Consider the following 19,656-nt stretch of genomic DNA (forward strand, 5'->3'; position numbering starts at 1 on the left):
GGGTGGATTTAAGTATTGGATTCTTTAGAATACTCTTTGGTACTACCTTTGTTCCTCTGCTCCCAAATCAGAAAGTTTGCAGGTAATGCAGTCCTGAGTGGGTCTGTAGCCTTTGGTATCAATAATGCGGGCTGTTTTCTGACACTTTCTCCAGTTTATGGCTTTCCTAGAAGAATAGGGTTGGGCTTTTGTGGCTCTCTGCAGACAACAGTGTTGTTTTCAAAACTGTTTTGCTGCTGGCAAGATTTCTCTGGATTTGGTTGCTGTCCAGGGGTGTACTAAAACACTTGGCTTTCAAACTTAAATATGTAAACTGTGATTTTTAAGGGAAGTCAAAGCTTCGTTCTCCTGTGACCTGCTCAGGAAGCTGCTGTGCCTCTTCTAGCAGGTTCAAGGAGGAAAGGAGGTCTGATCCCATGTCATCCCTCTGACTCTCTTTCCCTTCAAATGCCCCAGCCTGTTTTTCCACCTCAAGCAGTTGAATTTGCCATTGCCTCTCTGCTGTTAGCATCCTTGTGCCTGACCAGTTTTCTCCCCAGACCTTCATCATTTCTTGTGTAGAGCCTGTCACCACTAATTCCCGTGTATCGCCACCTAAATAAGAGCAGGCACAGGTCATGCTGGATGTGAGACTCAAAATTAGCAGGACAGAAATATTCCATAGTGAAAAACACAATGGCTTTTCCTCACCAGTGGTAAGCAGTTTGGATGTGTGTCAGTGCATTTACATAGCAGTTCTAGCCTTGGTGATGTCGGTCTTTGGTGTGTAGGTGCCGAGAGGCGATTGAAAACATCGAGGGCAGGAATTCACAGCTCCTTCACAAGCTGCAAAAACTGAAGCAGGAGCACGAAGATTTGGTTGAGTGCAATGAAGAGCTGGAATCAATTCTGGGAGAGACACAGATCCAAACCAAGCAGGAGAAGGAACAGTTTGAGAGTGAGGTGGAGGGACTTCAGTGGAAAGTAAGTAAGGAATGGAAGAAATATGGTTTGGTTTTGTTTAATTCTAGCTGCTTTTCTCTCTGCATATTGATTAGTAAAATAAAATGATGTTTGACCTAAAGCTGCATGCTGCTTTGTTTAGTTTGACAAGAAATACAACTAGCAAAACCTGCCAGCTTCAGAAAAAAGGGGAAAAGAAGGAAAAAAATCCAGCAGTGAGTAAATGATGCTTGCTTGGAGGTACAGATTTCCCCAGTGTCACAGCAGCATTGTCTTTTCCAGCTCCTGTCCCCACTCCTTGGTGCTTGGGCAAGCAGAGTTAACTAGCTAACGTACCTCCTGCATCCACAGGAGTGAGATCAGGCAACGCTCTCCTCCCATACAGCCTTTCTGTATGTGTGGGCTGTGCACCCTTCAGTTTCTTGGCTGAGCTGAAGCAAAGCCTTTTAGTTTCAAATTCAAGTTGCATCTTTTTTCTCTGGAGCTATTTCTTCTGAAGCTTTTGTAGCTTAGAAGCTCTGATTTCCCCTGAGAGGCTGTCTTAGATGGCATCAGTGCTCCTGACGGACTTCAGCGTTGGTCTCCTGCAGGAACTTCTTTTCCGTGTTGGATGGTTGTTTCTTCTGCCTGTGGTTCCTGCTGAAGAGCAAGTTCCAGGAAGCCCCAAGTCCTCCTGAGGCTCAGAAGAGAGGCAAGAGGTTTTCCTGAAGCCCGTGAGTTGTCCCTTAACCTGGCACCCATGATAGAAGTCCACGCTTTGACTTGAATCCCTAACCCCTCTCCAGACCTGTCCAACGGATGAAAATGGTCAATGTGGAACACTGATGCTCCTTAATCCCAGGAAAGGTCACCAGTTAAGCATGCTGGTGACAAAGGATTGCACTTCTGGCTTTTCCCCAAGCACAGCATCTTGGAGACCTGTCAGCCCGTGTGGCAAACACCAAGGCACTTCTGGGTGTGGGGGGCCAGGATCTACACTGTGTGGGGACATCCCTGCTGAAAATACTGAATTTGGGGGGACAGTGAGTTTCCCTCATCACCTGCTGTCTCTTGCTGCAGCATCTGCTGTTGAATGGGGCAGGCATGGCTGGACACATCTTTCTGAAGAGCTGTGATAAGCTGATCAAGAAGAGAAGCTGGAGAAGCTCTGCTCAATCTTGATCAAGATATGATCTCACTAGTCTCTTCCTAACCTGTGTCCTGCTTGATTTTGGGCACTCCCAACCCAGGGCAGTCTGAATCTTTTCCTGTTAATAGGACAAGACCATTCAGATCATCCTTTGACTTTAGGAGGTTGATAGAAAGTCTTTGTTGTTTCCGCTCATTTGCATGTGAGGGAACCTCTGGGAAATTGCAGATGTGAAGCACCATGTTGATTATCTGGTTTACCAGAACCGTGGCAACATTAGATGTCTTCTTGCAACACCTGGAGAGCCATCTCCATCCATGTTTTAAGCAAAGATTAAGTTATTGCTGAAGCTTCTCAGCCTGATGCTGCCTTTGTCAGAGTGGTCTTTGGCCTCAATTTACTGCATGGACTCTCCATCCCTCTGGACGTCGCTCTGTGAGGAGCACCTGCACTTTACAGACTGGTTTGTCACTGCTTGCCCCCAGGGAACATACCGTTTGCAGCATTTGCGCAGCATCACTACCAGGGCACATGATCCCTTGCAGACAGGGCAGCTGAAGAATTTATAGCCAGAGGGAACAAAGGAAGCCAGAAATTGGTCTTGCTAGATGGGTAGGTGGGCTTCTCCCCCAAAAGGCTGGCTGAGGAGGTCTTTTCCTTTGGCTGAAGCCCTGCAGCTTGGCCAAAAGCTCTTCCTTCCTTGGGCTGAGTTGCCCTCTCCCCTCTGAGGTTGAGATGCTCTCTGCAGTGATCGTGGTCCTGGACTGCCATGCAGCAGGGCCAGTCTGCAGTGTCCCTAGAGGACCTTGGGTTTCTGAGGTGAGAAGGAAAGGCACGTAGAGGTTTTCAGTCAGGAGTAAGCGGTGCTTGGATATGTCCGTACGCTTGCTGTTGTGTTAAAACATGATGTAGGAAATAGTACAAGTGTGAAGGCGTATCCCATGTGAATGCTGAAGCAGCCACACATCTCCAAGATGAATTGTTCAAAGGAAGAAAAGATGAATTACTTGTCAGTAGCCTCTGGCTGTGAGAAAGAAGTCTCTAAATACAGTGAAACAGACTGAAGGCATGTTCAAATACCTTAATGAAGGATGCCAGCAGACATCATGTTTCTAAGTGTGTAGCTGAGAAGCCAAGGGCAGGCTCTCTGATGGGAATGGCAAAAGGTCTGTCCACCATGACTGTGCTTTTGTTTAAGTCGGGGTTTGTTCAGCACACACTAAAATGTTTCCCACTTTCTCACTGAAGTAGAATAAACACAACCCTCCACAAATCAAAGAAGATGCACTTTAAGTTGGAGAAATCCCTTTTTTGCTCAGTGCGTTCTTAAACAGATCCCTGGGAGCGCTGCTTTGGGGGATGCAGGGTGAGCACAGCAGGGAGTGCCGAGTAGCCAGGGAGATGCAAGGCATTTTGGCTGGCATGAGCTTGGCAGCTGCTGTAGCTGAAAAAGGGGCAGAAATGCGGCGGGGCGGAGGAGAGACAGGCGGATTACAGGATGGAAAAGGAGGTGGGTTAACCCTTGGTTAGATCCAGCATCTGCTCAGATGAAGGGCTGCAGAGCTGCATCCTTCATCTCCAAGGGGCTTTTGGGTGCCTTGGAGGTAATGAGGGAAGGACTGCATGAAGACAGGTGTGCTGGAGCCTGGAGAAAGCAGCGCTGCTGGGTGTTTGCCAGCCTGCCCCATGTGAGAAAGAGTTGGAAGTCTTTTCTGGTTTGGCACGCCTACAAAAATCTTGGCTGATTAGGCCACTGACTCGGAACGAGGACACCGGGATACAATGTGAGTATTGTTCTGACATTGGCATGAGACTTACGAGCGCAACTTAAATGCTTAAAAGTTAGCGGCTTGGAGGAAAAATAAGCAAAATGATGGAAATGCATAGCTGGGTGTCAACTTCATGACCAAAAGTTGGCTGGGAGGTGGGGAGGGAGGTGTATTTTGCCTTTGAAAGCCCTTCCAGAACTCCAAAGTCATGTTGAACCCCAAACTATCATCTAGTCACGCAAGAGGAAGGGGGTTTATTGCTCTCTAGCTCTTCTGCAAGAGGCCTGGGTGTTTCACCCCACCGATTTGCTTTTAACACCTAGGTTGGGTAACATCATCTGTTTTAGAAAGCAGTATCACAGCAGCTTTCCTCTGTTAGAGATTATTCCTTGCTGGGAGCCTCAAGAGAGCCATCTTGTGCCTGAAGCCTGGCAGTGAAAGCAAAACTCCTGGGCTTTGATGTGCTGCTTTGTAATAATTTTAAACGGACTGGGATTGGCAGAGACTTGGCACATCTTTGGCTTTGGCTTCCCATTGGAAAGGAATGAAAAATGATCTGCGAATGAGTGCAAAGGAAGGAGGGTGAGAAGGGCATAAGGCATCTTAAATGCTTCACCATACACTCATCTGTATTGAGTGGGGCTTGAATGGGTATGGGGGTATGCTGTGTACAGATTAAGCTGTAATTCATCTGCAGCTGGACTTCATCTCCTTCCAGTGTCCCTGCTCACTCTGCAGCCTTGTTCATTGAAAGCCCAGCTCAGGCAGTTGGGGAGGCCAGCTTGGTGGTTTAGAAGTAAGAAAACCAGCACAAACTTTCTTCCAAGCATAAGGAGCTGAAACGAAAGGCTGCTGAATGCTGCGCTGGCTGGCAGTGGAGCAGAGTGGCTGTGAGTGGCGAGACTCGGATTTTGCAAAAGGGTCTGCAGGAACCGTAATGGGGAGGAGAAGCTGGACTGCTCCTAGCTCCTTTAAGCCCTTTAAAACTGCAGGACTAATAGTCATTCCCACGAGATCCTCCACAAGGGTACACGCCTTGGGGTGGGGGGGGAGGGGATGGTGCAGATGCAGAGTGAGCACTTGTCCAGACAAACTCTTGCCTGCCAGCAGAAGCACGGAGGTCAGCTTTTTGCTGGCTTAAGTTGAGAGTCCTCAGAGCCTTGCAAGAGGGAGTTACAGCCTCCTTTGAGTGGTGGAGGGACCAGGACAAGTCCTGGTGGACCAGGTCCAACATCTGCTTGGATGAGATCAGCTGCTGGGCAGTGGGTACTGCAACAGCATGGGAAAGGAGGATGGCCTGTGATACAAATCAGGGTCTCGTAGGGTCCTCCGTGTTGGGAGAGCAGCATGTAGAAGGCTCACAAGCTGTGGAGGCGTTGAATTTTCACCATAAGTCTGGGTCGTTTCTCTCCTTTTGTGGAGTAGGGTTCTTTCATTTTCTGACTTGGCCTTGGATGGCTGCTTCACCCTTTGAAGCAGCAGGATGAAAGATGTGAGCTGGAGCTAGCCCATGCTGGCAACTGTCCACATCTCCTCCTACTCCTTGCTTCCAAACATGGGGCTTATTCTGTAATAGCAGCACAAGGAGCAATTTAGTAGTAATTGTGCATTTAGTACTAGTTGTGAGTACTGGTTTGGTTTTAATTTGTGGTTTGTCTATGTTAAGATCACAAGTTTAGAAACAGAGTTACTTGAAGTGCAGAAGAACAAAACTGAGATGAGTGGGGAAGAGCAGGCATCGTCTGGAGCACAAGAGATGCAAGAGGTAAGAGGTTTTTCTTGGGAAAGAAATTGTTTTGTTTAGAAATATATCAAATGAGCATCTCCTGTGAATGCACTTTGTCACCATCTTTTGAATATTTGTAGCCCATCAGCTCATGCAAGACAGATGGATATCTTGGGAGGAAAGTAGCTAACATGCCAATATGATCTCCATGATAACTCGTCTCTCTTATGAGATTGTCTTGCCTTCAGCACTGCAAGCTGAGGAGCTTGTTCTCTCCCTGGCGAGAATGAAGGGTTTACACATGTGAAGGTGCTTGACTCTTGTTTAGGGTTTAGTGAAACCTAGGCAGTGTGTAGGTACATTTACAAGGCTGTTTCCCAGCTGGTTTGGGGCTGACTTTGCGGTCGATTTGTTCCTTGCCAGCCAGTTGGATCTGCCAGTTGTCTAAGCCAGACGGAGCTCATTACATGTGGGAGATGACCTTCCCAAGGTATGTTGGGTCAGGTGGAGGCTCCAGGCCTTCAGAGATGTCCAGCCAGCCCTGCATATAAGGTATGGGAATCCTGCTGGCAACTTTTGAGAACCGTTTTCCCCAGCCTTGTTTTCCTAGAAGACACATTTTCTGCAATTTGTTTCTCTTTTGCTAGAATAAATGTCATTGTGGAAGTGACTCTTAATTTTGTTTGTTTCAGATGCTGGAAAGTTGTCAGGAAACAATAGAAAAGTTGGGAAGTCAGCTGGGAGAGCGGAGACAACGGAGAAAGCAACTTGCATCTGAGCTTGAACTGTTACGAGAAGATCTGAAGGCTGAGAAGAAGGTATTGGGCAGCCAAGTACATATAGCTCCTACAGTGGGACTCCCTGCAGGAGGCTTGCCTTTTGTGACTCCATAAAACAGCCCCAGTTGCCCCCCAAGTGTGTTCTTTGACTTCTCTTGATGCATTTCTCTAGTCCAGCCAGTTTCAAAGCTTCTTTGGTAGATGGTTTTAAATCCATCTGCTTTAATGGAACCATGTCTAACTCTGTAATTTATTTTTCCTTTCAGTGAATCTAATAACAAAACAGTAATTCAAACTTTGTAGCCAAAGCCCCCTTCTCTAGAGGGCAGAGTGGAAGTTTTCAGACTTAGGTATTTATTGCAGAGTTATTTGTGACCATAAGACTCATGACCATGAACTGTCATCTCTCTGTGTCACAACATGGCAGGGTACTTGTAGATTTGAGCCAAGACCTCCCTGCAGAGCAACATCATGGTTACCTGTTAGCAACGACTGCTGTTTAACATGGGTCCCCTTTAATATTAATAGTATTCTTTCTTAACCAGAATATGGTGTGATAAGAAGTCAGAATACCTAAGAGTCAGAGAAGTCTACATGAACAGCTTGTGGGGATCCCAGCGCTGCCTTTTGTTACATGCCCTAAGGACCTCAGTACACTTTGCTTGAAGCAATTTCACTGCTAGATAGACTTCTTGGAGGTTTATATCTGCTGGGAGAGTTGCTGGTGCTCTTGTCTTCCAGTTGGGCCATAGAGGAGAGAGAGCGTATGATGCCAGCAAAATTGCACAAGGACTGGTGCAGACATAGGCAGGAATATAGGCTGAAAATTAGGCTGAAAATTCAGGAGAGCTGCAGATCTGTGGCCTGGATCAGGCAGACAAGGGGGACCTGAGGGAGGCTGGCAAAGGGGGGGTTACATTTATTACAAACCCCATTTTTCAGCATTCTGAGAGGCCTTAAACCAGCTGTGAGTCCTGAAACTCTGAAAGTCCTGAACTGTTGGCACAACTGCACATACACAAGAGTCTCACTGGAGGAACAGTGGCATCTAGAGGACAGGATTTTTGTAGGGCTGTTAGGCAACAAATTCACATTGTAAAAGCTTGGGATGCAGACCAAGCCTTGCTGAAGGGTGGTTTAGCAAGGGGATAGGTCAGTCTATGAATACGCACATGAAAAGGAATTATCTGATTTGGGGGATGATGGGGAAAACAAGAAGAGTCACTCTTTAACCTTTGCACCCCAATAATTCAATCTACTCACAATCCGGGGACCTTTTAATCAAAATCATACATTCCTGTAAGTTTGGTTGTAATTCAGCTACCAGTTGCCTGGTGGTTTTGCCTAAGGAGAGGACTATATTTCCATAAAAGGGACCACGAGATGAAATCCAGTGGCCTGCATTAGACTGTAACAGTCTCTAAAATAGAGGACTTTGCATGTGTTTGGTGGGATTCCTGCCTTCACAAATGTGTTCATTCCCTTTTGATAGAGCAGCTGTGTTGAGACAAATTGTTTACCAACACAGTGCTGGAAATTAGCTTGGCATGAAATCATTGGGTTCTCATGGGTGATACACACCCAGAGGTCAAGATTTGAGGTTGTTCAATGTTGTCAGGATGTCCAACGCATAGAATGGGCGAGTAAATTGGATAGTATTTTTGTTCTTGTAAATTTTAATGATGTGCTATGAACTGATGCTATGCAAAGAGCTCTTCGCATTTGTTTGGAACTCTCTTCTTGTTTTTTAAGAGGTTTTTGGACATTTGAGAGGAGAAAGCTTTTTCTGAGCTTGTAGTTAGGAGTATATTATGTCTGCTAACTGCTGTGGTTTTCACACTGGGGTTGCCTGACTCAAAATTGGAGTTTACGAGCCATTGTAATACTTCCCGAGTCTCCAAAGAACATCAGCAAGCAGGGCTCTTATTAATGTATCCCATGAGAAGCTACAAAAAGATAATGCTTTGTTAGATACAGGAGTGAGAAATGTAAAGAAATCCCCGTTCTGGTGTCTGATGCAGACAGAAGCTGTGTATGTTGCTCAAATGTAAGTAAATTTATCTTGGTGTAGATAAGCATTTTTCTTTGAAGGATTTGGATTTACCACTGCTTAGCAGGAGATATTAGTCTCGGTAGATTCTGGTTCTAATCCAGTCTGGGAGTTCCTGTGTCCTTATGCACTCCTTGTGCCTTCCTTTCTTGCCCCTTTTATTTTCTTGGCATCTTCTCTCCGTGTCTCAGGTTTTGGGTCTGCCATTGCCTGGTGTTGAGGCATGAGGTAACATTGGACATGGAGAGCAGCTATCCGTAGAAAGTTATTTTGGGTTGACTTGGATGGAGGATGCTCTCTGCGTGAGACAGCTGAATGTGCACCTTGTGCTCATCCTGTTTTCCCACGAGTTGCTAGTTTTGTAAAGAGATATGGCACATGATATAAAGCCCTGAGAACTATAGATGGGCAACAGAAGGATGAAATCAAATAAAGAAATGTGATTTGATGATAGTTCACATGCAGCTACTTCCCATGCAGAAAAAAGAACTTGCATCTGTATCTTCAAGGGTGAAGAACTACAATAATTTAGCTACAGAATCACAAGCCATGTCTTGAATTCCCCAGATTGCCTTATACTGCTCAAAAGGTTTCCATGAGACCAAAGAAAATCAAAGTCGTGGTGTTTTCTGACCTTACAGGTCTCTGAACTCCTACAAGAAAGAGAACAGATTAACAAACTCGAGCAGAAACATGAAGATCTATGTACTGATGAAAAGATGTGTGAAGAACAGATGGCTAAAGTAGTATTTTTGGAAGAACAGATCAAAAACTTGAGGGATGAACAAGAACTGCTCTGGTAAACCTTAACGAGGCCTGTGCTACTTTCTGCCCCTTACCTCTGCTGACTAATTTTTTTAGTCTTTTAAAGATGCCCGTAGTGCTGCTTCTGGCAAAAATGGGCACAGCAGCTTTGTGTCTTCCTTTTTGAGTAATCATCTCTCTGTAGAGATTTTGGTGAATAAGCATTTCCCTTAGTGGCATCATGATCAGTCAGGAGTAAACCTCTTTTTTCCTGCAGCTACTCTAGTTTCTGAATGGCATAAATGAGAGCTGTCCTTAGGATGAGGCTTTTTCTCTTGGGGTGAGGTAGTATTTGGACTAACATGGTCCCAAAAAGATCCCATCATGGTCTTGGGCTCCTTGGGGCTAACTGCTGCCAGCAGCTGATATACATCCTGCTGTGGATTTCAGTTGTCCTTGGAGGGCAGGTGTCAGTAGGCATCAGGGTTGTAAATAAAGCTCTTACAGGTCCCCTGACTCCCCTTCTTCAGTAGAGCAATACAAATTTGGAGTTGGAGCATCCATGCTCAGGCTCTCATTAGTAACTAAAAGCTTGGATTAAATCCAGTATAGTTACAGTCAGTTTGATTACCTGGATAACTAGGTACTGAGATAAAGTAAAACCAGGATAAGACAGGTAGGTTGGCTTATGAGGACATACAGTTTGGATTGAGATAAGTGAGACAGCTTGATTGGGAGACCTGAGCCCATACTTCTGTACAGCGAGGTGTTATGCGAGTGCTTCCGTGCTGCTTGTGAGTGCAGACCTGCTCATGTGGCCCCATACGAATATTTCCTTAGCCAGCAGTTAACCTACTCATGAATGACTGAGAGTTGACCCTTTGGACACATGTTTTTTTTGTGGGTCAGTGTCCAGGGGAGAGTGACCCTTGCCCGGAACTGCTAGACCCAGGATTAAATCCCCTTTGGAGCCTTCCGAGACACTTGGGCGTTGCCTTGAGTGTTTCATTGGACTCTTGTATTCCAAGTTTTTCCCCTTCAGAGGGTAGTTTTCCTTGGATGTGTATAGTTATCTCTCTCCTTTACTATTTCTCCTTCAAGTTCTGAATTACTAGAAAGCAACAAGAAGAGGGAGGAGCTAGAAAAGCAGCTAAAAGAGAGCAATGAAGAGAAACGGTTGTTACTGGAAGAAATTGCCCAGTTAAAACAAGATACCCTGACTACCCGGCAGCAGGGTGACAACACGCTTGAAGAGGCTTTGAGGATGAATCAAGGCATGGCGCATAGAGATAACAGGTTTCTCGTGTTGCAGAGCTCTGCAGGCAGTTTAGATGGGAGCGTTAAACAGGTATGGGCAGCTTTGCCATCTGCACCGTGCTTTCTTTTCACTAATTTAGTGGCAAAACCTAATTAAAGTGGACTGGAAGCCAGTCCTGTAGTGTTAGCACACAGCAGGGAGATGAGGCTGACTGATTTCCTTGTGGAAAATATTTGGAAATTAGGAATGTCATCACTTCCTTCTGTTGTGTTTTTGGACGTAGCGGGAACTTGGATAAACTGAATGGCCCCCTTAGTACACGTGAAAGAAATAAGTCATACAGTCCTTAAATGATGTTTTAAACCTTTTTGGAGCTCTTTCTCAACACCTTTTTGGAGTGTGAGTGACAGAGCTGGCTTGCTATTCCCACAGCGGTCTTGCTCTTGGTGTAGGCAGAAGCTGTTCATCTTCCCTGCTCCTCCTTGGGATTTTCTGCTTTTATGCTCCAGTGCTTGAACTCATCCCATAACTGCTGCCCTGCAGTGGCAGTTCACAAGCAGCTGGGTTTTGCTGCAGCCCTGTGCCCATGGCTCAGTTACTCTCTCTAATTGTTTTACCAGCTGGCAGGCAAGACCCCTATTTGTCACTATGTTTAGCTGTGTTTTAAATGCAATTTGTTCACCTTTTGTACTGTGTGATCTAAAAAAAAAGAAAGGGAAGAGCAGCTAGCCCTGCCAAAAGGGGAAGAAAGGATGGGGAGCAAGGATTATATGCAAGAGTTTAGAAGAGAAGAGAGGACAGGGTGACCTGTAGGCAGGAGGGGGCGTGGAAAGGAGAGGATCAGAGTCATGCTGATACCAAGAAGCAGCAAATCTGTACAGTTAGAGCAGACCAAAGCAAGATACAAGGTGTAGAGGGGATGCTGAAAAGGATCCCAGTTGAAGCAGGTGGGGGGAAAAAAACCCATGAAACCTAACTGATCTTGAGGACAAATGACATTGCCTACAGTGCTGGATCAAGACTTCCCAGCTTGGGAATTTATCTGAGAAGGGAAGCTTGATGTTCAGTGGATTTCATCTGGTCCCAAGAACAGAGGATGAAGATGAAAAGCAGGAATGCAGGTGGCTGAAAGTGATGCTGGGAAGAAGCGTTTTGGTACACCAAACATGGGAAGAGCTTTTAGTCTGTGTACAGGGCACTTGCAAGAAAGTGGGTGAACCAAAGAGCTCAATTATCTTCTGAAAGCCATCATAGACCGTTGGTGATCACCTCATGGTGTCCAGGCTGCTGTTGCATTGTGCCAGTGTGTCCATTCCTTTACTGCTGCCAGGACTTCCCTTGTTTCTGCTGCCTCTGGGAGTTGCAGCTGGATGTGCCGCTCCTGCTTAGTTGCCTTAGTGAGACTCTGGCACAACAGTTAAGAAAAACCTGGATGGCTTTGCTTTTGTTTGACAGGTTAATTTTAAGAGGGATTTGTTCCCTCATCCAAGTTATTGCATCTTCTCCCTCAACCTCAAGAGTTGTATTGGCTTCTCTGAGGGGATGGACAGGGTAGGGAGCAGGATGTAGTGTGGGGGCAGAAGAAATGCTGCCTGGCTTTACCACCCATCTTGCTACTTAAATGCCCTTAAATCCTAGTGGCATACTTCTACCCTTCTTAATTACTAGTCTTTATCTTTCCTTGAAGTTAATTTCCATGTAACCTTTGTCATTTTGCTGTTCCTACAGAGTCTGCCTGACGAGAGATTCCAGCAGCAGGAGGAAAAAATGCAGCAACTACGGCAGGACTTGCGTCGAGTTCAGAACTTGTGCAGCTCAGCCGAGAGGGAGCTGAGATACGAAAGGGAGAAGAACGTCGACTTACAAAAGCAAAATCTCTTGCTCCAACAGGAATGCACCAAGGTAGGAACAGAGCAGGGAGCACTGCTTGAAGAGAGCATCACTTCATTTTACAAGCTATGGGAGGTCTGAGGTGCTGATTTCAACAGACTGAGCCTCATTTATGTTTGACTGTACAGTTCCTGGGGTCTCAAGTGTGCTCTTCCTCAGCTCCATGGAAATTGCACTGCCTCCAAATAAAACGTACTGTACTCGCTCCCTGCATTTCTCTTTTATTCTTGTTCACTCTCTGGTAATCCTGTTGCCCTTTTCCTAATCAAGACATTTCAGGTGATATATGTTGACATGCAAACTTGATTTCTTCTTTTGAAACTCAGGTCAAAGCTGAGCTGAAGCAAGCCCGGGCAAAACTCTCGGACACAACTGAAACATGCTCCTCTCTCTCAGCACAGTGGGAAAAAAGCCAGCAGAAGGTCAAAGAACTTGAACAAGAGCTCTTGAAGTGCTCCCCGGCTGATAAACTGCAGAGCAGTCTGCAAGAGAAACTTGCACAGGAGAAATCCAAAGTATGCGAAGCACAAAAAAAGGTAACTCATCAGCGTGAGCTAAATTAACAGGACATAGGATTTTAGCAGTTCTGTGCAACTGTCGTTCAGAAAAAAGAACCACTAGCAGCTCATGAATTGGTTCCCTGAAGTCCATTTTTCTAGTCCATTTTGAGATCACTTGGCTAAATATTTTAGGAAAAATGTCTGTTATTAGTGGGAGCATAATCAAGATAATAGAAGTCAAATCTGACAGTTCAACTCCTGTCTCTAAAGCTCAATATCTCTGAAAATACTGGTAGTAGGGCTGGCAGGCGCAGGGAGCTCAGGTCATGTTCTTGTTGAGGAGATTTGCTGCTGTTTGCTACCTGGTAAATTGCAAAAGCTTGTGTTTTCCATGGCATTGATTCTGCCTTATTTCTGCACTAATCATTGAATTTGGTTTTGAAGTGTGCAGGATCAAATTAGGTGCAAAAAGGATTGTTGCTAATTTATGAGATAGTGTCTGATCCAAAATCTGGTAGCTGTTAGAAAGGTTTTGCTTTTAAAGGACTTTGACACAAAGACATGCAGAAGTACTTTTGAGTAGAAGCAAGCAAATCTTTCATTCCCATGATTCAGATACTGAGCGATCAAAGGGATCTGAATCACTTGGATTCGGATACTGGCCTGTAAATTCAGAAAGTTTAATCTGTGTCCAATTTTAATCCAAGATTTCAAAACTCCAGCAAAAGCTAAAAGATTCACAACACCAGCTTTTGCTGGCAGAGGCCCGTGTTTCAGACAAGAAACTCCTGGAGGAGGAATTGAAGGAAGCCCGAGAAAATGAAGCTCGTGTGCAGCAAGAACTTCACGAGGAGCAGCTGAAAAGGTACCCAGAGCTGGATAAGGCCTGTGCTGTGTGCAGAGGGGAGGTGTGTGCCAGCAAATGCTGCTGTGCCAGCCTGCAGCCACCTCCTGCAGCTCAGTGGCTGGCCCTAGGTGGGCTCAAGGAGTCACTGCACCACTGGTTTTACATTTTCTCTCTCCTTTTGACCTGCCAGTGTCCCTGGCAGAGCTTCACAGGATCCCCTCTTTATGATTTAAAAGATTTTTGGACACTTCAGCTGCCTCAGAAGGTGCGTGGCCCCCCCTGCCAGCCCAGTGATTTGGTTTACCCTCTAGATGCCAGCAGTCCCCTTTCTTGTGCAGCTGGGATTGATGATCCCAGATATGCCATATACCCTTTCATGTGCCACTGGGACATGGGGACAGCCAGGATATACTGATTTCTTTCTACCCTCAGTGTTGCCCAGGGCAGGTGCAGAGCAGTGTGATGTTCTTTTTAGATCACAGCCAGCCTTGAATTCACGGTGGTACATCAAGGGCTGGCCTCCACCTGAGTGTCTCACTGTCACACCAACATGCTTTTAGGAAGCTCCTGGAGCAGCAGGTGGAGGAGCTGCGGCAGCAGCTCCGGCATTCGAGGGAGACGGAGGCGTCGCTGGCCAAGATGCACGTGGAGCTGCAGGCCAAGACTCTGCATGTCCTAGAAGATGAGAGGAAAACTGATTCAAGCGAGGTGAGCTGCAGCATGGATGGGTCCTCCTCATCACCCAAGGGGATGCTGTGCTGGTGGCTGACTCCAGATCAGGCCACTGAGCTCTAGAGGGAAATGGGACCATCCCAGTGTGAAATCTGTACCTGGGAACTGCTGAAATAGTGTCAAATCCAGCCAGGTGCTGAGCCCTTGCAGATCCCACTGATTTAAACAGAAGCTGGAGGAAAATCACCATCCTATTCACGTAGGTTTCCTGGGGATGCAGCTCTGAGGGCACAGAAGGAGGACTTGATGGCTTCTTCCCCTTTCCCTTCCCCTTTTCTTGCAGAGCATGGAGATTTTTGCAGGAAAATTTTGGCAGAGTCTGCTGCCTGGGAGCATTACCTCTCTGCCCTGTTGAAGCCTACAGCCCCCCCCCAGCAGCACAGAAATCCACACTCCCCCTTCTTTAAGGGGAGGAGGCAGTGGCCTTGGGGGGCAGAATGGATGGATATTATCTCTAGTGGGAACCACTAGGATTTATGACAGAGAAGCTTTGGAGACCAGACTGAAAGGAGGCAGAGGGGCCCCTACAGCTGAGGACACACACGCAAATAAAAATTAGATGTTTTCCAGCAGCTCCAGTGTCAGAAGGAGAACCAGAAGCTTTCAGAGCAGCTTTCATTGCTGAAGGAGGAAAACAAAGCCCTGTATGAGGAAGGAGTCCGTCTCCTGAACCAGAAGGATCTGTATGTCAGGTAACGACTGCAGCAGCAGGCAGGGGATGTGCAGACACAAAAAAAACCTACCCAAGAATTGCCCTTTACATGCTTGGCAGCGACACTGGATTTGACTGTTCTGTAGCCTTTCTTGTCTCTCCTGTTCAAGGCATTTAGCACTGAGAGATCTGCCTTAACCTGACACCCCTGCATTCAATTATGTTATGTATTGCATGTCTGCTGTCATGTTCTCTTCAGCAGCTGAAGGCAGCGCCGAAAATGAGGGGGTGCCTAGAGAGGGCTGAAGGTGCTGCTGTTTAGGGTCTGGCATTGGCAGAGATGCTCCATGGAGCTGCTCGTTTCTCCCCAGAGCACTTTTGATCTAATTTTTGAAGCATAGTAGCCTTTTTGTCATGAGTTTTGAGCAAACGTAGGCAAATAATCTGTTATACAGTAGAGATTTCTCTTTTTTTTGACGTTATTTTCCCTTCTCACCCAACTGGATAAAAATAAACAAGAACGCTGCCTAAATGGGACAAGTTTGAGGGAAGAGCAACAATCACATGTCTCAGTAGAGACAAATATTTAACCCCAGTGTCGAAGCTCTAAGAAGCTCCCACTGAAGTAGCTCTTTCTGCAACCTGTTTGCCTGACCCTTGCTGTTTAGAATTCTTTTTTTCAGCCTTTTCCCCCCCATACACAAGTACTTGTCCTTAACCACCCACATTCCCACCCAAATAAACAACTTACCCTCTCCCTGTTACTTCCAATTTTGGTGATATTATAATCCTGTTTGGTATAAAGAGCTGAGAGGGACGAGCACAAGGATTTGTAAAGATGGGAGTCAGTTTTGGGGATGCTTTGGGTCCTTTTCCCTCAATCAATTTCCATTTGGTTGACACTTAACAATATAACCTTTGCAACAAAAAAAAACCCAAACTGATCAGTGAAAAGACATTGTCCAGAAAGTCAGTGTACTCATTCTGCCTTTAGCTGCACAGCCAAAAGGAGTTGGGTAGGTGGCTGAGGCCCCCAGTTCAGGCTTTGAAGAGCCTGAATAAATACAGGACACCTTCTGCCTTGCTCTTGACCCAGAACACAAAAGCATTTCATAGCCTGATGCTTGTCTCTCTGCCTCCTAAGGAAATATAACGAAATGCAGCTCCGCCACAAAGACAAGATCCGCAGAGCCAAGGAGACCTTTATCCATGAGGTGAAACAAAGGGACAGCAGAATTAAGCAGCTTGAAAATGAGCTCAGCGAGTCAAAGCTCCAAGTGGAAAAGGTGAGAGAAGACACCAAGGGTTTCTCCCGCAAGGGAAGGCAGGGGAGTAGGCTACAGTGTGTCTGCAGGAGTGTTCCTTCTTCCAAATAGAAATGCAGTTTCGGAAAAGAGGAAATGAGGTTTAGGAACAGCTGGTTTGCATGCAGTGGGATTGCACTGTTAAACAGCCAGGCAGTCAGAGCACGGAGAGCTCTGCCTGATGTGCTGCTCCTGCTCTGTGCGCAGGACTGACACTGCCCTGGGAAACAGCTGGCAGTGCCAAGGGGCTTCAGCCTGTCCTTGTAGGAACAAAAAGCCAAAAGGAGATTCCTGGCTTAAGTTTGCCCTCGGGCGAACCCGTGTCCTCAAATCCCCTTCAGAAACTACCTAAGCTCCATCTTCGTTTGCCTCAGAAATATTACTGCTGGGAAGTGACTCAAAAGCCTCTTTTTGGGGTATGTTACATGAAATAGCATATCACTTCTAGGAGTTAATGCTTGATGGTGACCGCTTTGGTAAAGCTCTCTAAGGTTTACAGAGGACAGAGAAGAGTGAAGCGTAATTGCTGGTTCTTATTTCCTTCTGCAACACTGCTCAGGGGAAGGTGCTGATTGCACAGATCACAGCTGAGAATGAGAAATTACTCCAGGAAAGAAGACGGCTCCTCCAGAAGATAACTGACCAAGAGGAGACCCCTTGGAACAACCGGTCTACAATTGCCACCCTGCAGAGCAGGTGGGCACATAATGATGGTCATACACTGGGACCCTGCCTCTTCCCAGTGCTTCTCTGGTTTTATGCCTGTTTCTCTTAAGAAATCCAGAGGAAAGCCTGAACTACGCCCCAGTCACTAGTGCTGTGGCTTTTAATTGCTGTGGGATGTAATCAGCCCCTTTCCCCAGCAAAGCCCTTGGCATACAGCTGAAGGCTGTGGAGGCCAAAGGGTCTGAGTTTGAAAAAGAAAATGCCCCTTTGAAAATGTAGCGTGCTGGAAGGAAAATAACTTGTGCCTTGTATGTGTGACGTGCTCAGAGTGAAGATCCTGGATGAGGAGAATGTGCGGCTGCACGAGAGCAAACTCCAGCTCTCCGGTCACGTGCCCACCTCACAACGCGCGCCGAGGAGCATCCATGCTCCCAACATGGAGGTGAGACTCTGAGAGGGCTTGGTATCAGCAGATGGGTTGCAGGAGCTGATGTCTTCTGTGAGTGCGGGTTGGTGTTTGTACCTGCAGCTGAGGGTGCTGGAGAAGAGCTGAATCGATCCTTTGGTTGGGATGGAAGGGGACACCAAACACAAAGTAGATTGCAATGGCTTTGTCAGTGAGGAGGGACTTTGTGGGCAGGTGAAAGCTTAATGCACTGGCCATATCACTTCACCGCCGAGCTGCTGCATGATGAGAGCCTTTTTCACAAGGACAGAAATTTCACTTTGGCTCTTTTGCAGATTTAGAGTTGTTAAAAGACCTTAGTTTTAAAGTTAGCTTTAAAATTAGAAGAAATAACCCAGACTAAATTGAACTGAATGAAGACATGCCTTACCTAAAAATTCAGTTTTGGATTGACCAAGTTAAGGATGAACTTTGTGGGGAGAAATGGAAAAAAATCCAGGAAAGTAAAAGATTGTGTTTCAACAACTCTTCAAAGAAAACAGGTGGATTTGGAAGTTTATTGGTACATTTTGAAATTTGGAGGGAACCCATTTTGGTTGGAAATGAGCTGTTAAGGATGAAAGTGCTGTTTGGGGCCTGGCAGAAAGAGCTGTTTGTGTGTTCCACTGTGTTTTATCTCTTTCTGTTTGTTTTACCTGGGCTAGTTAGGGTTTTTGGTTTGGGGTTTTTTTGTTGGTTTTTTTTTGTTGTTGTTGTTTGTTTTTTGTTTAGTTTAAATTCAGACCCAAAGGACAAATCTATGATTAGTACTTCTGTGGGGCTGGAGTTCATGGGGAGAACTGTCAGTGGAGCTGGGGGCACTTTGAAGACCAAGACTGTATGTTGAAATTCAGGGTCTGACATGCACCTCCTCCTTTGAAAGTCTCTGTTCCTCCTTTCAGGACTCGAAGAGTGTTAACTTCTCTGAACGCCAACTACAGAGTAAGGTGTTGCCATCTCCCCGTACCAGGTACTGTGGGGTAAAAGGAGGAGGCAGGGAATGCCTCTGTGCATGTGGTGAGGGAGAAGTTGAGCGTTTTGGCTGCTCCACCCTGTGCTTTCACCTCCAAGGGTCTTTTTTGGGGGGTTGGGGTTTTTTTGGTCAAATTATAGGGAAAATGGTATTAAAAAGACTCTGAAACTAATGGGGTGGAGAAGTAAAATTATCAAAATATGTCAGGGAACACTGGGATTTACAAATTGGCTTGGTGTCCAGTGGTTTTGGAGGAGTGTCTTTACAAAAGAGGTTATGAGGCTTAGAGGACCACTGCTGCCCAGAGCTGTATGACCCACATCCCAGGCTATGGGGCAGGAGGGAGCTTGAGCTATTTCTCCACTGGTATAGCCAGGAGCACCACGATCTGTGCCAAAACAGGCAAGGGGAAGGCAGAGAGACTCTGCAACTCTGGTCTCTGCTTGCTGGAGACCCAGCACAGCGGACTTGGTTACAGGCTTTGGGTGCTATGGAGTGTGACAGTCTGAGTAGGTTCTGGGGTAGATGAGGGCCATCAGCTGCTTGGCTGGAGGAAGAGCATTGGAGCCTTAGTCCCAGCAAAAGGCATTGACCATTGTCCTGCGCTGCCTCACAGAGATGTTGGGAGGAGCATTGGGGCTGTGCAGGTGGTGGAGGGTCAGATAGAGTTTGCAGAATAACTTAAGAGAGGAAATCTGTTTTCAGCTTCCCATCACGAGAACCACCAGACTCTCTCAGCACCCTGAAGGCCACGCAAGACACGAAGCCTGAAGGAGAAGCTGAAAGCCAAGACTCATCCTTTTGCTTATCCCCCTCTCAACCTTCTGAGATCGGGTACTTAAATGTAGCTTCACCTGGAGACACCACAGCCTCCCAGTTGCAGGAGGAGAGTCAGAGCATCAGCTCTGAGAACTTCTAAATGGGGGGAGATGTTTGTAAAATATTAGCTGGACTACAGGGTTTGGGCTCCTGTTGCTGTGGGATGACAAGGACTGCAGGGGGAGAATTGCCAAATGGACTGACCTGGTCATTTCTAAACTAAATTATTCAACAGCTTTTTTTCAACTTACCCAACTGTAAATGTGTGTGTGTGTGTGTGATCCCAGATGCACCTGGAGGCTGGAATTTGTAGATGAACTCAGTAAAATGGAAGAGGGGTGGGGTGAAGCATATCTTCCCCTGAACCCCAATTCCTTGTCCAGTCCAAAACTACAAGCTTTGTAAATAAAACTCGGAGAAGTGTTCCCTTC

General features: G+C 46.3%; 1 protein-coding gene across 12 annotated transcripts in view; it reads left to right on the plus strand.

The window, feature by feature from the left end:
- Nucleotides 1–19,656, plus strand: part of CCDC30 (coiled-coil domain containing 30) — a 39,109-nt gene extending 19,453 nt beyond the window's left edge. For 9 of the 12 annotated variants that reach the window (XM_041124465.1, XM_030016541.1, XM_030016542.2 and 6 more), the window contains 15 exons: nucleotides 771–963; nucleotides 5,507–5,605; nucleotides 6,259–6,384; nucleotides 9,037–9,194; nucleotides 10,241–10,487; nucleotides 12,126–12,299; nucleotides 12,614–12,823; nucleotides 13,495–13,652; nucleotides 14,195–14,342; nucleotides 14,937–15,058; nucleotides 16,163–16,304; nucleotides 16,882–17,018; nucleotides 17,316–17,430; nucleotides 18,336–18,403; nucleotides 19,112–19,656. In XM_041124465.1, the coding sequence (XP_040980399.1) occupies nucleotides 771–963; nucleotides 5,507–5,605; nucleotides 6,259–6,384; nucleotides 9,037–9,194; nucleotides 10,241–10,487; nucleotides 12,126–12,299; nucleotides 12,614–12,823; nucleotides 13,495–13,652; nucleotides 14,195–14,342; nucleotides 14,937–15,058; nucleotides 16,163–16,304; nucleotides 16,882–17,018; nucleotides 17,316–17,430; nucleotides 18,336–18,403; nucleotides 19,112–19,325 (2,311 nt within the window). In that variant the 3' untranslated portion in view covers nucleotides 19,326–19,656. The remainder of the gene's footprint in view (nucleotides 1–770; nucleotides 964–5,506; nucleotides 5,606–6,258; nucleotides 6,385–9,036; nucleotides 9,195–10,240; nucleotides 10,488–12,125; nucleotides 12,300–12,613; nucleotides 12,824–13,494; nucleotides 13,653–14,194; nucleotides 14,343–14,936; nucleotides 15,059–16,162; nucleotides 16,305–16,881; nucleotides 17,019–17,315; nucleotides 17,431–18,335; nucleotides 18,404–19,111) is intronic. The other 3 variants (XM_030016539.2, XM_030016540.2, XM_030016543.2) reach the window with 3 other exon arrangements.

The sequence above is a fragment of the Aquila chrysaetos genome, chromosome 6, assembly GCF_900496995.4.
Source record: "Aquila chrysaetos chrysaetos chromosome 6, bAquChr1.4, whole genome shotgun sequence".
NCBI lineage: Eukaryota > Metazoa > Chordata > Aves > Accipitriformes > Accipitridae > Aquila > Aquila chrysaetos.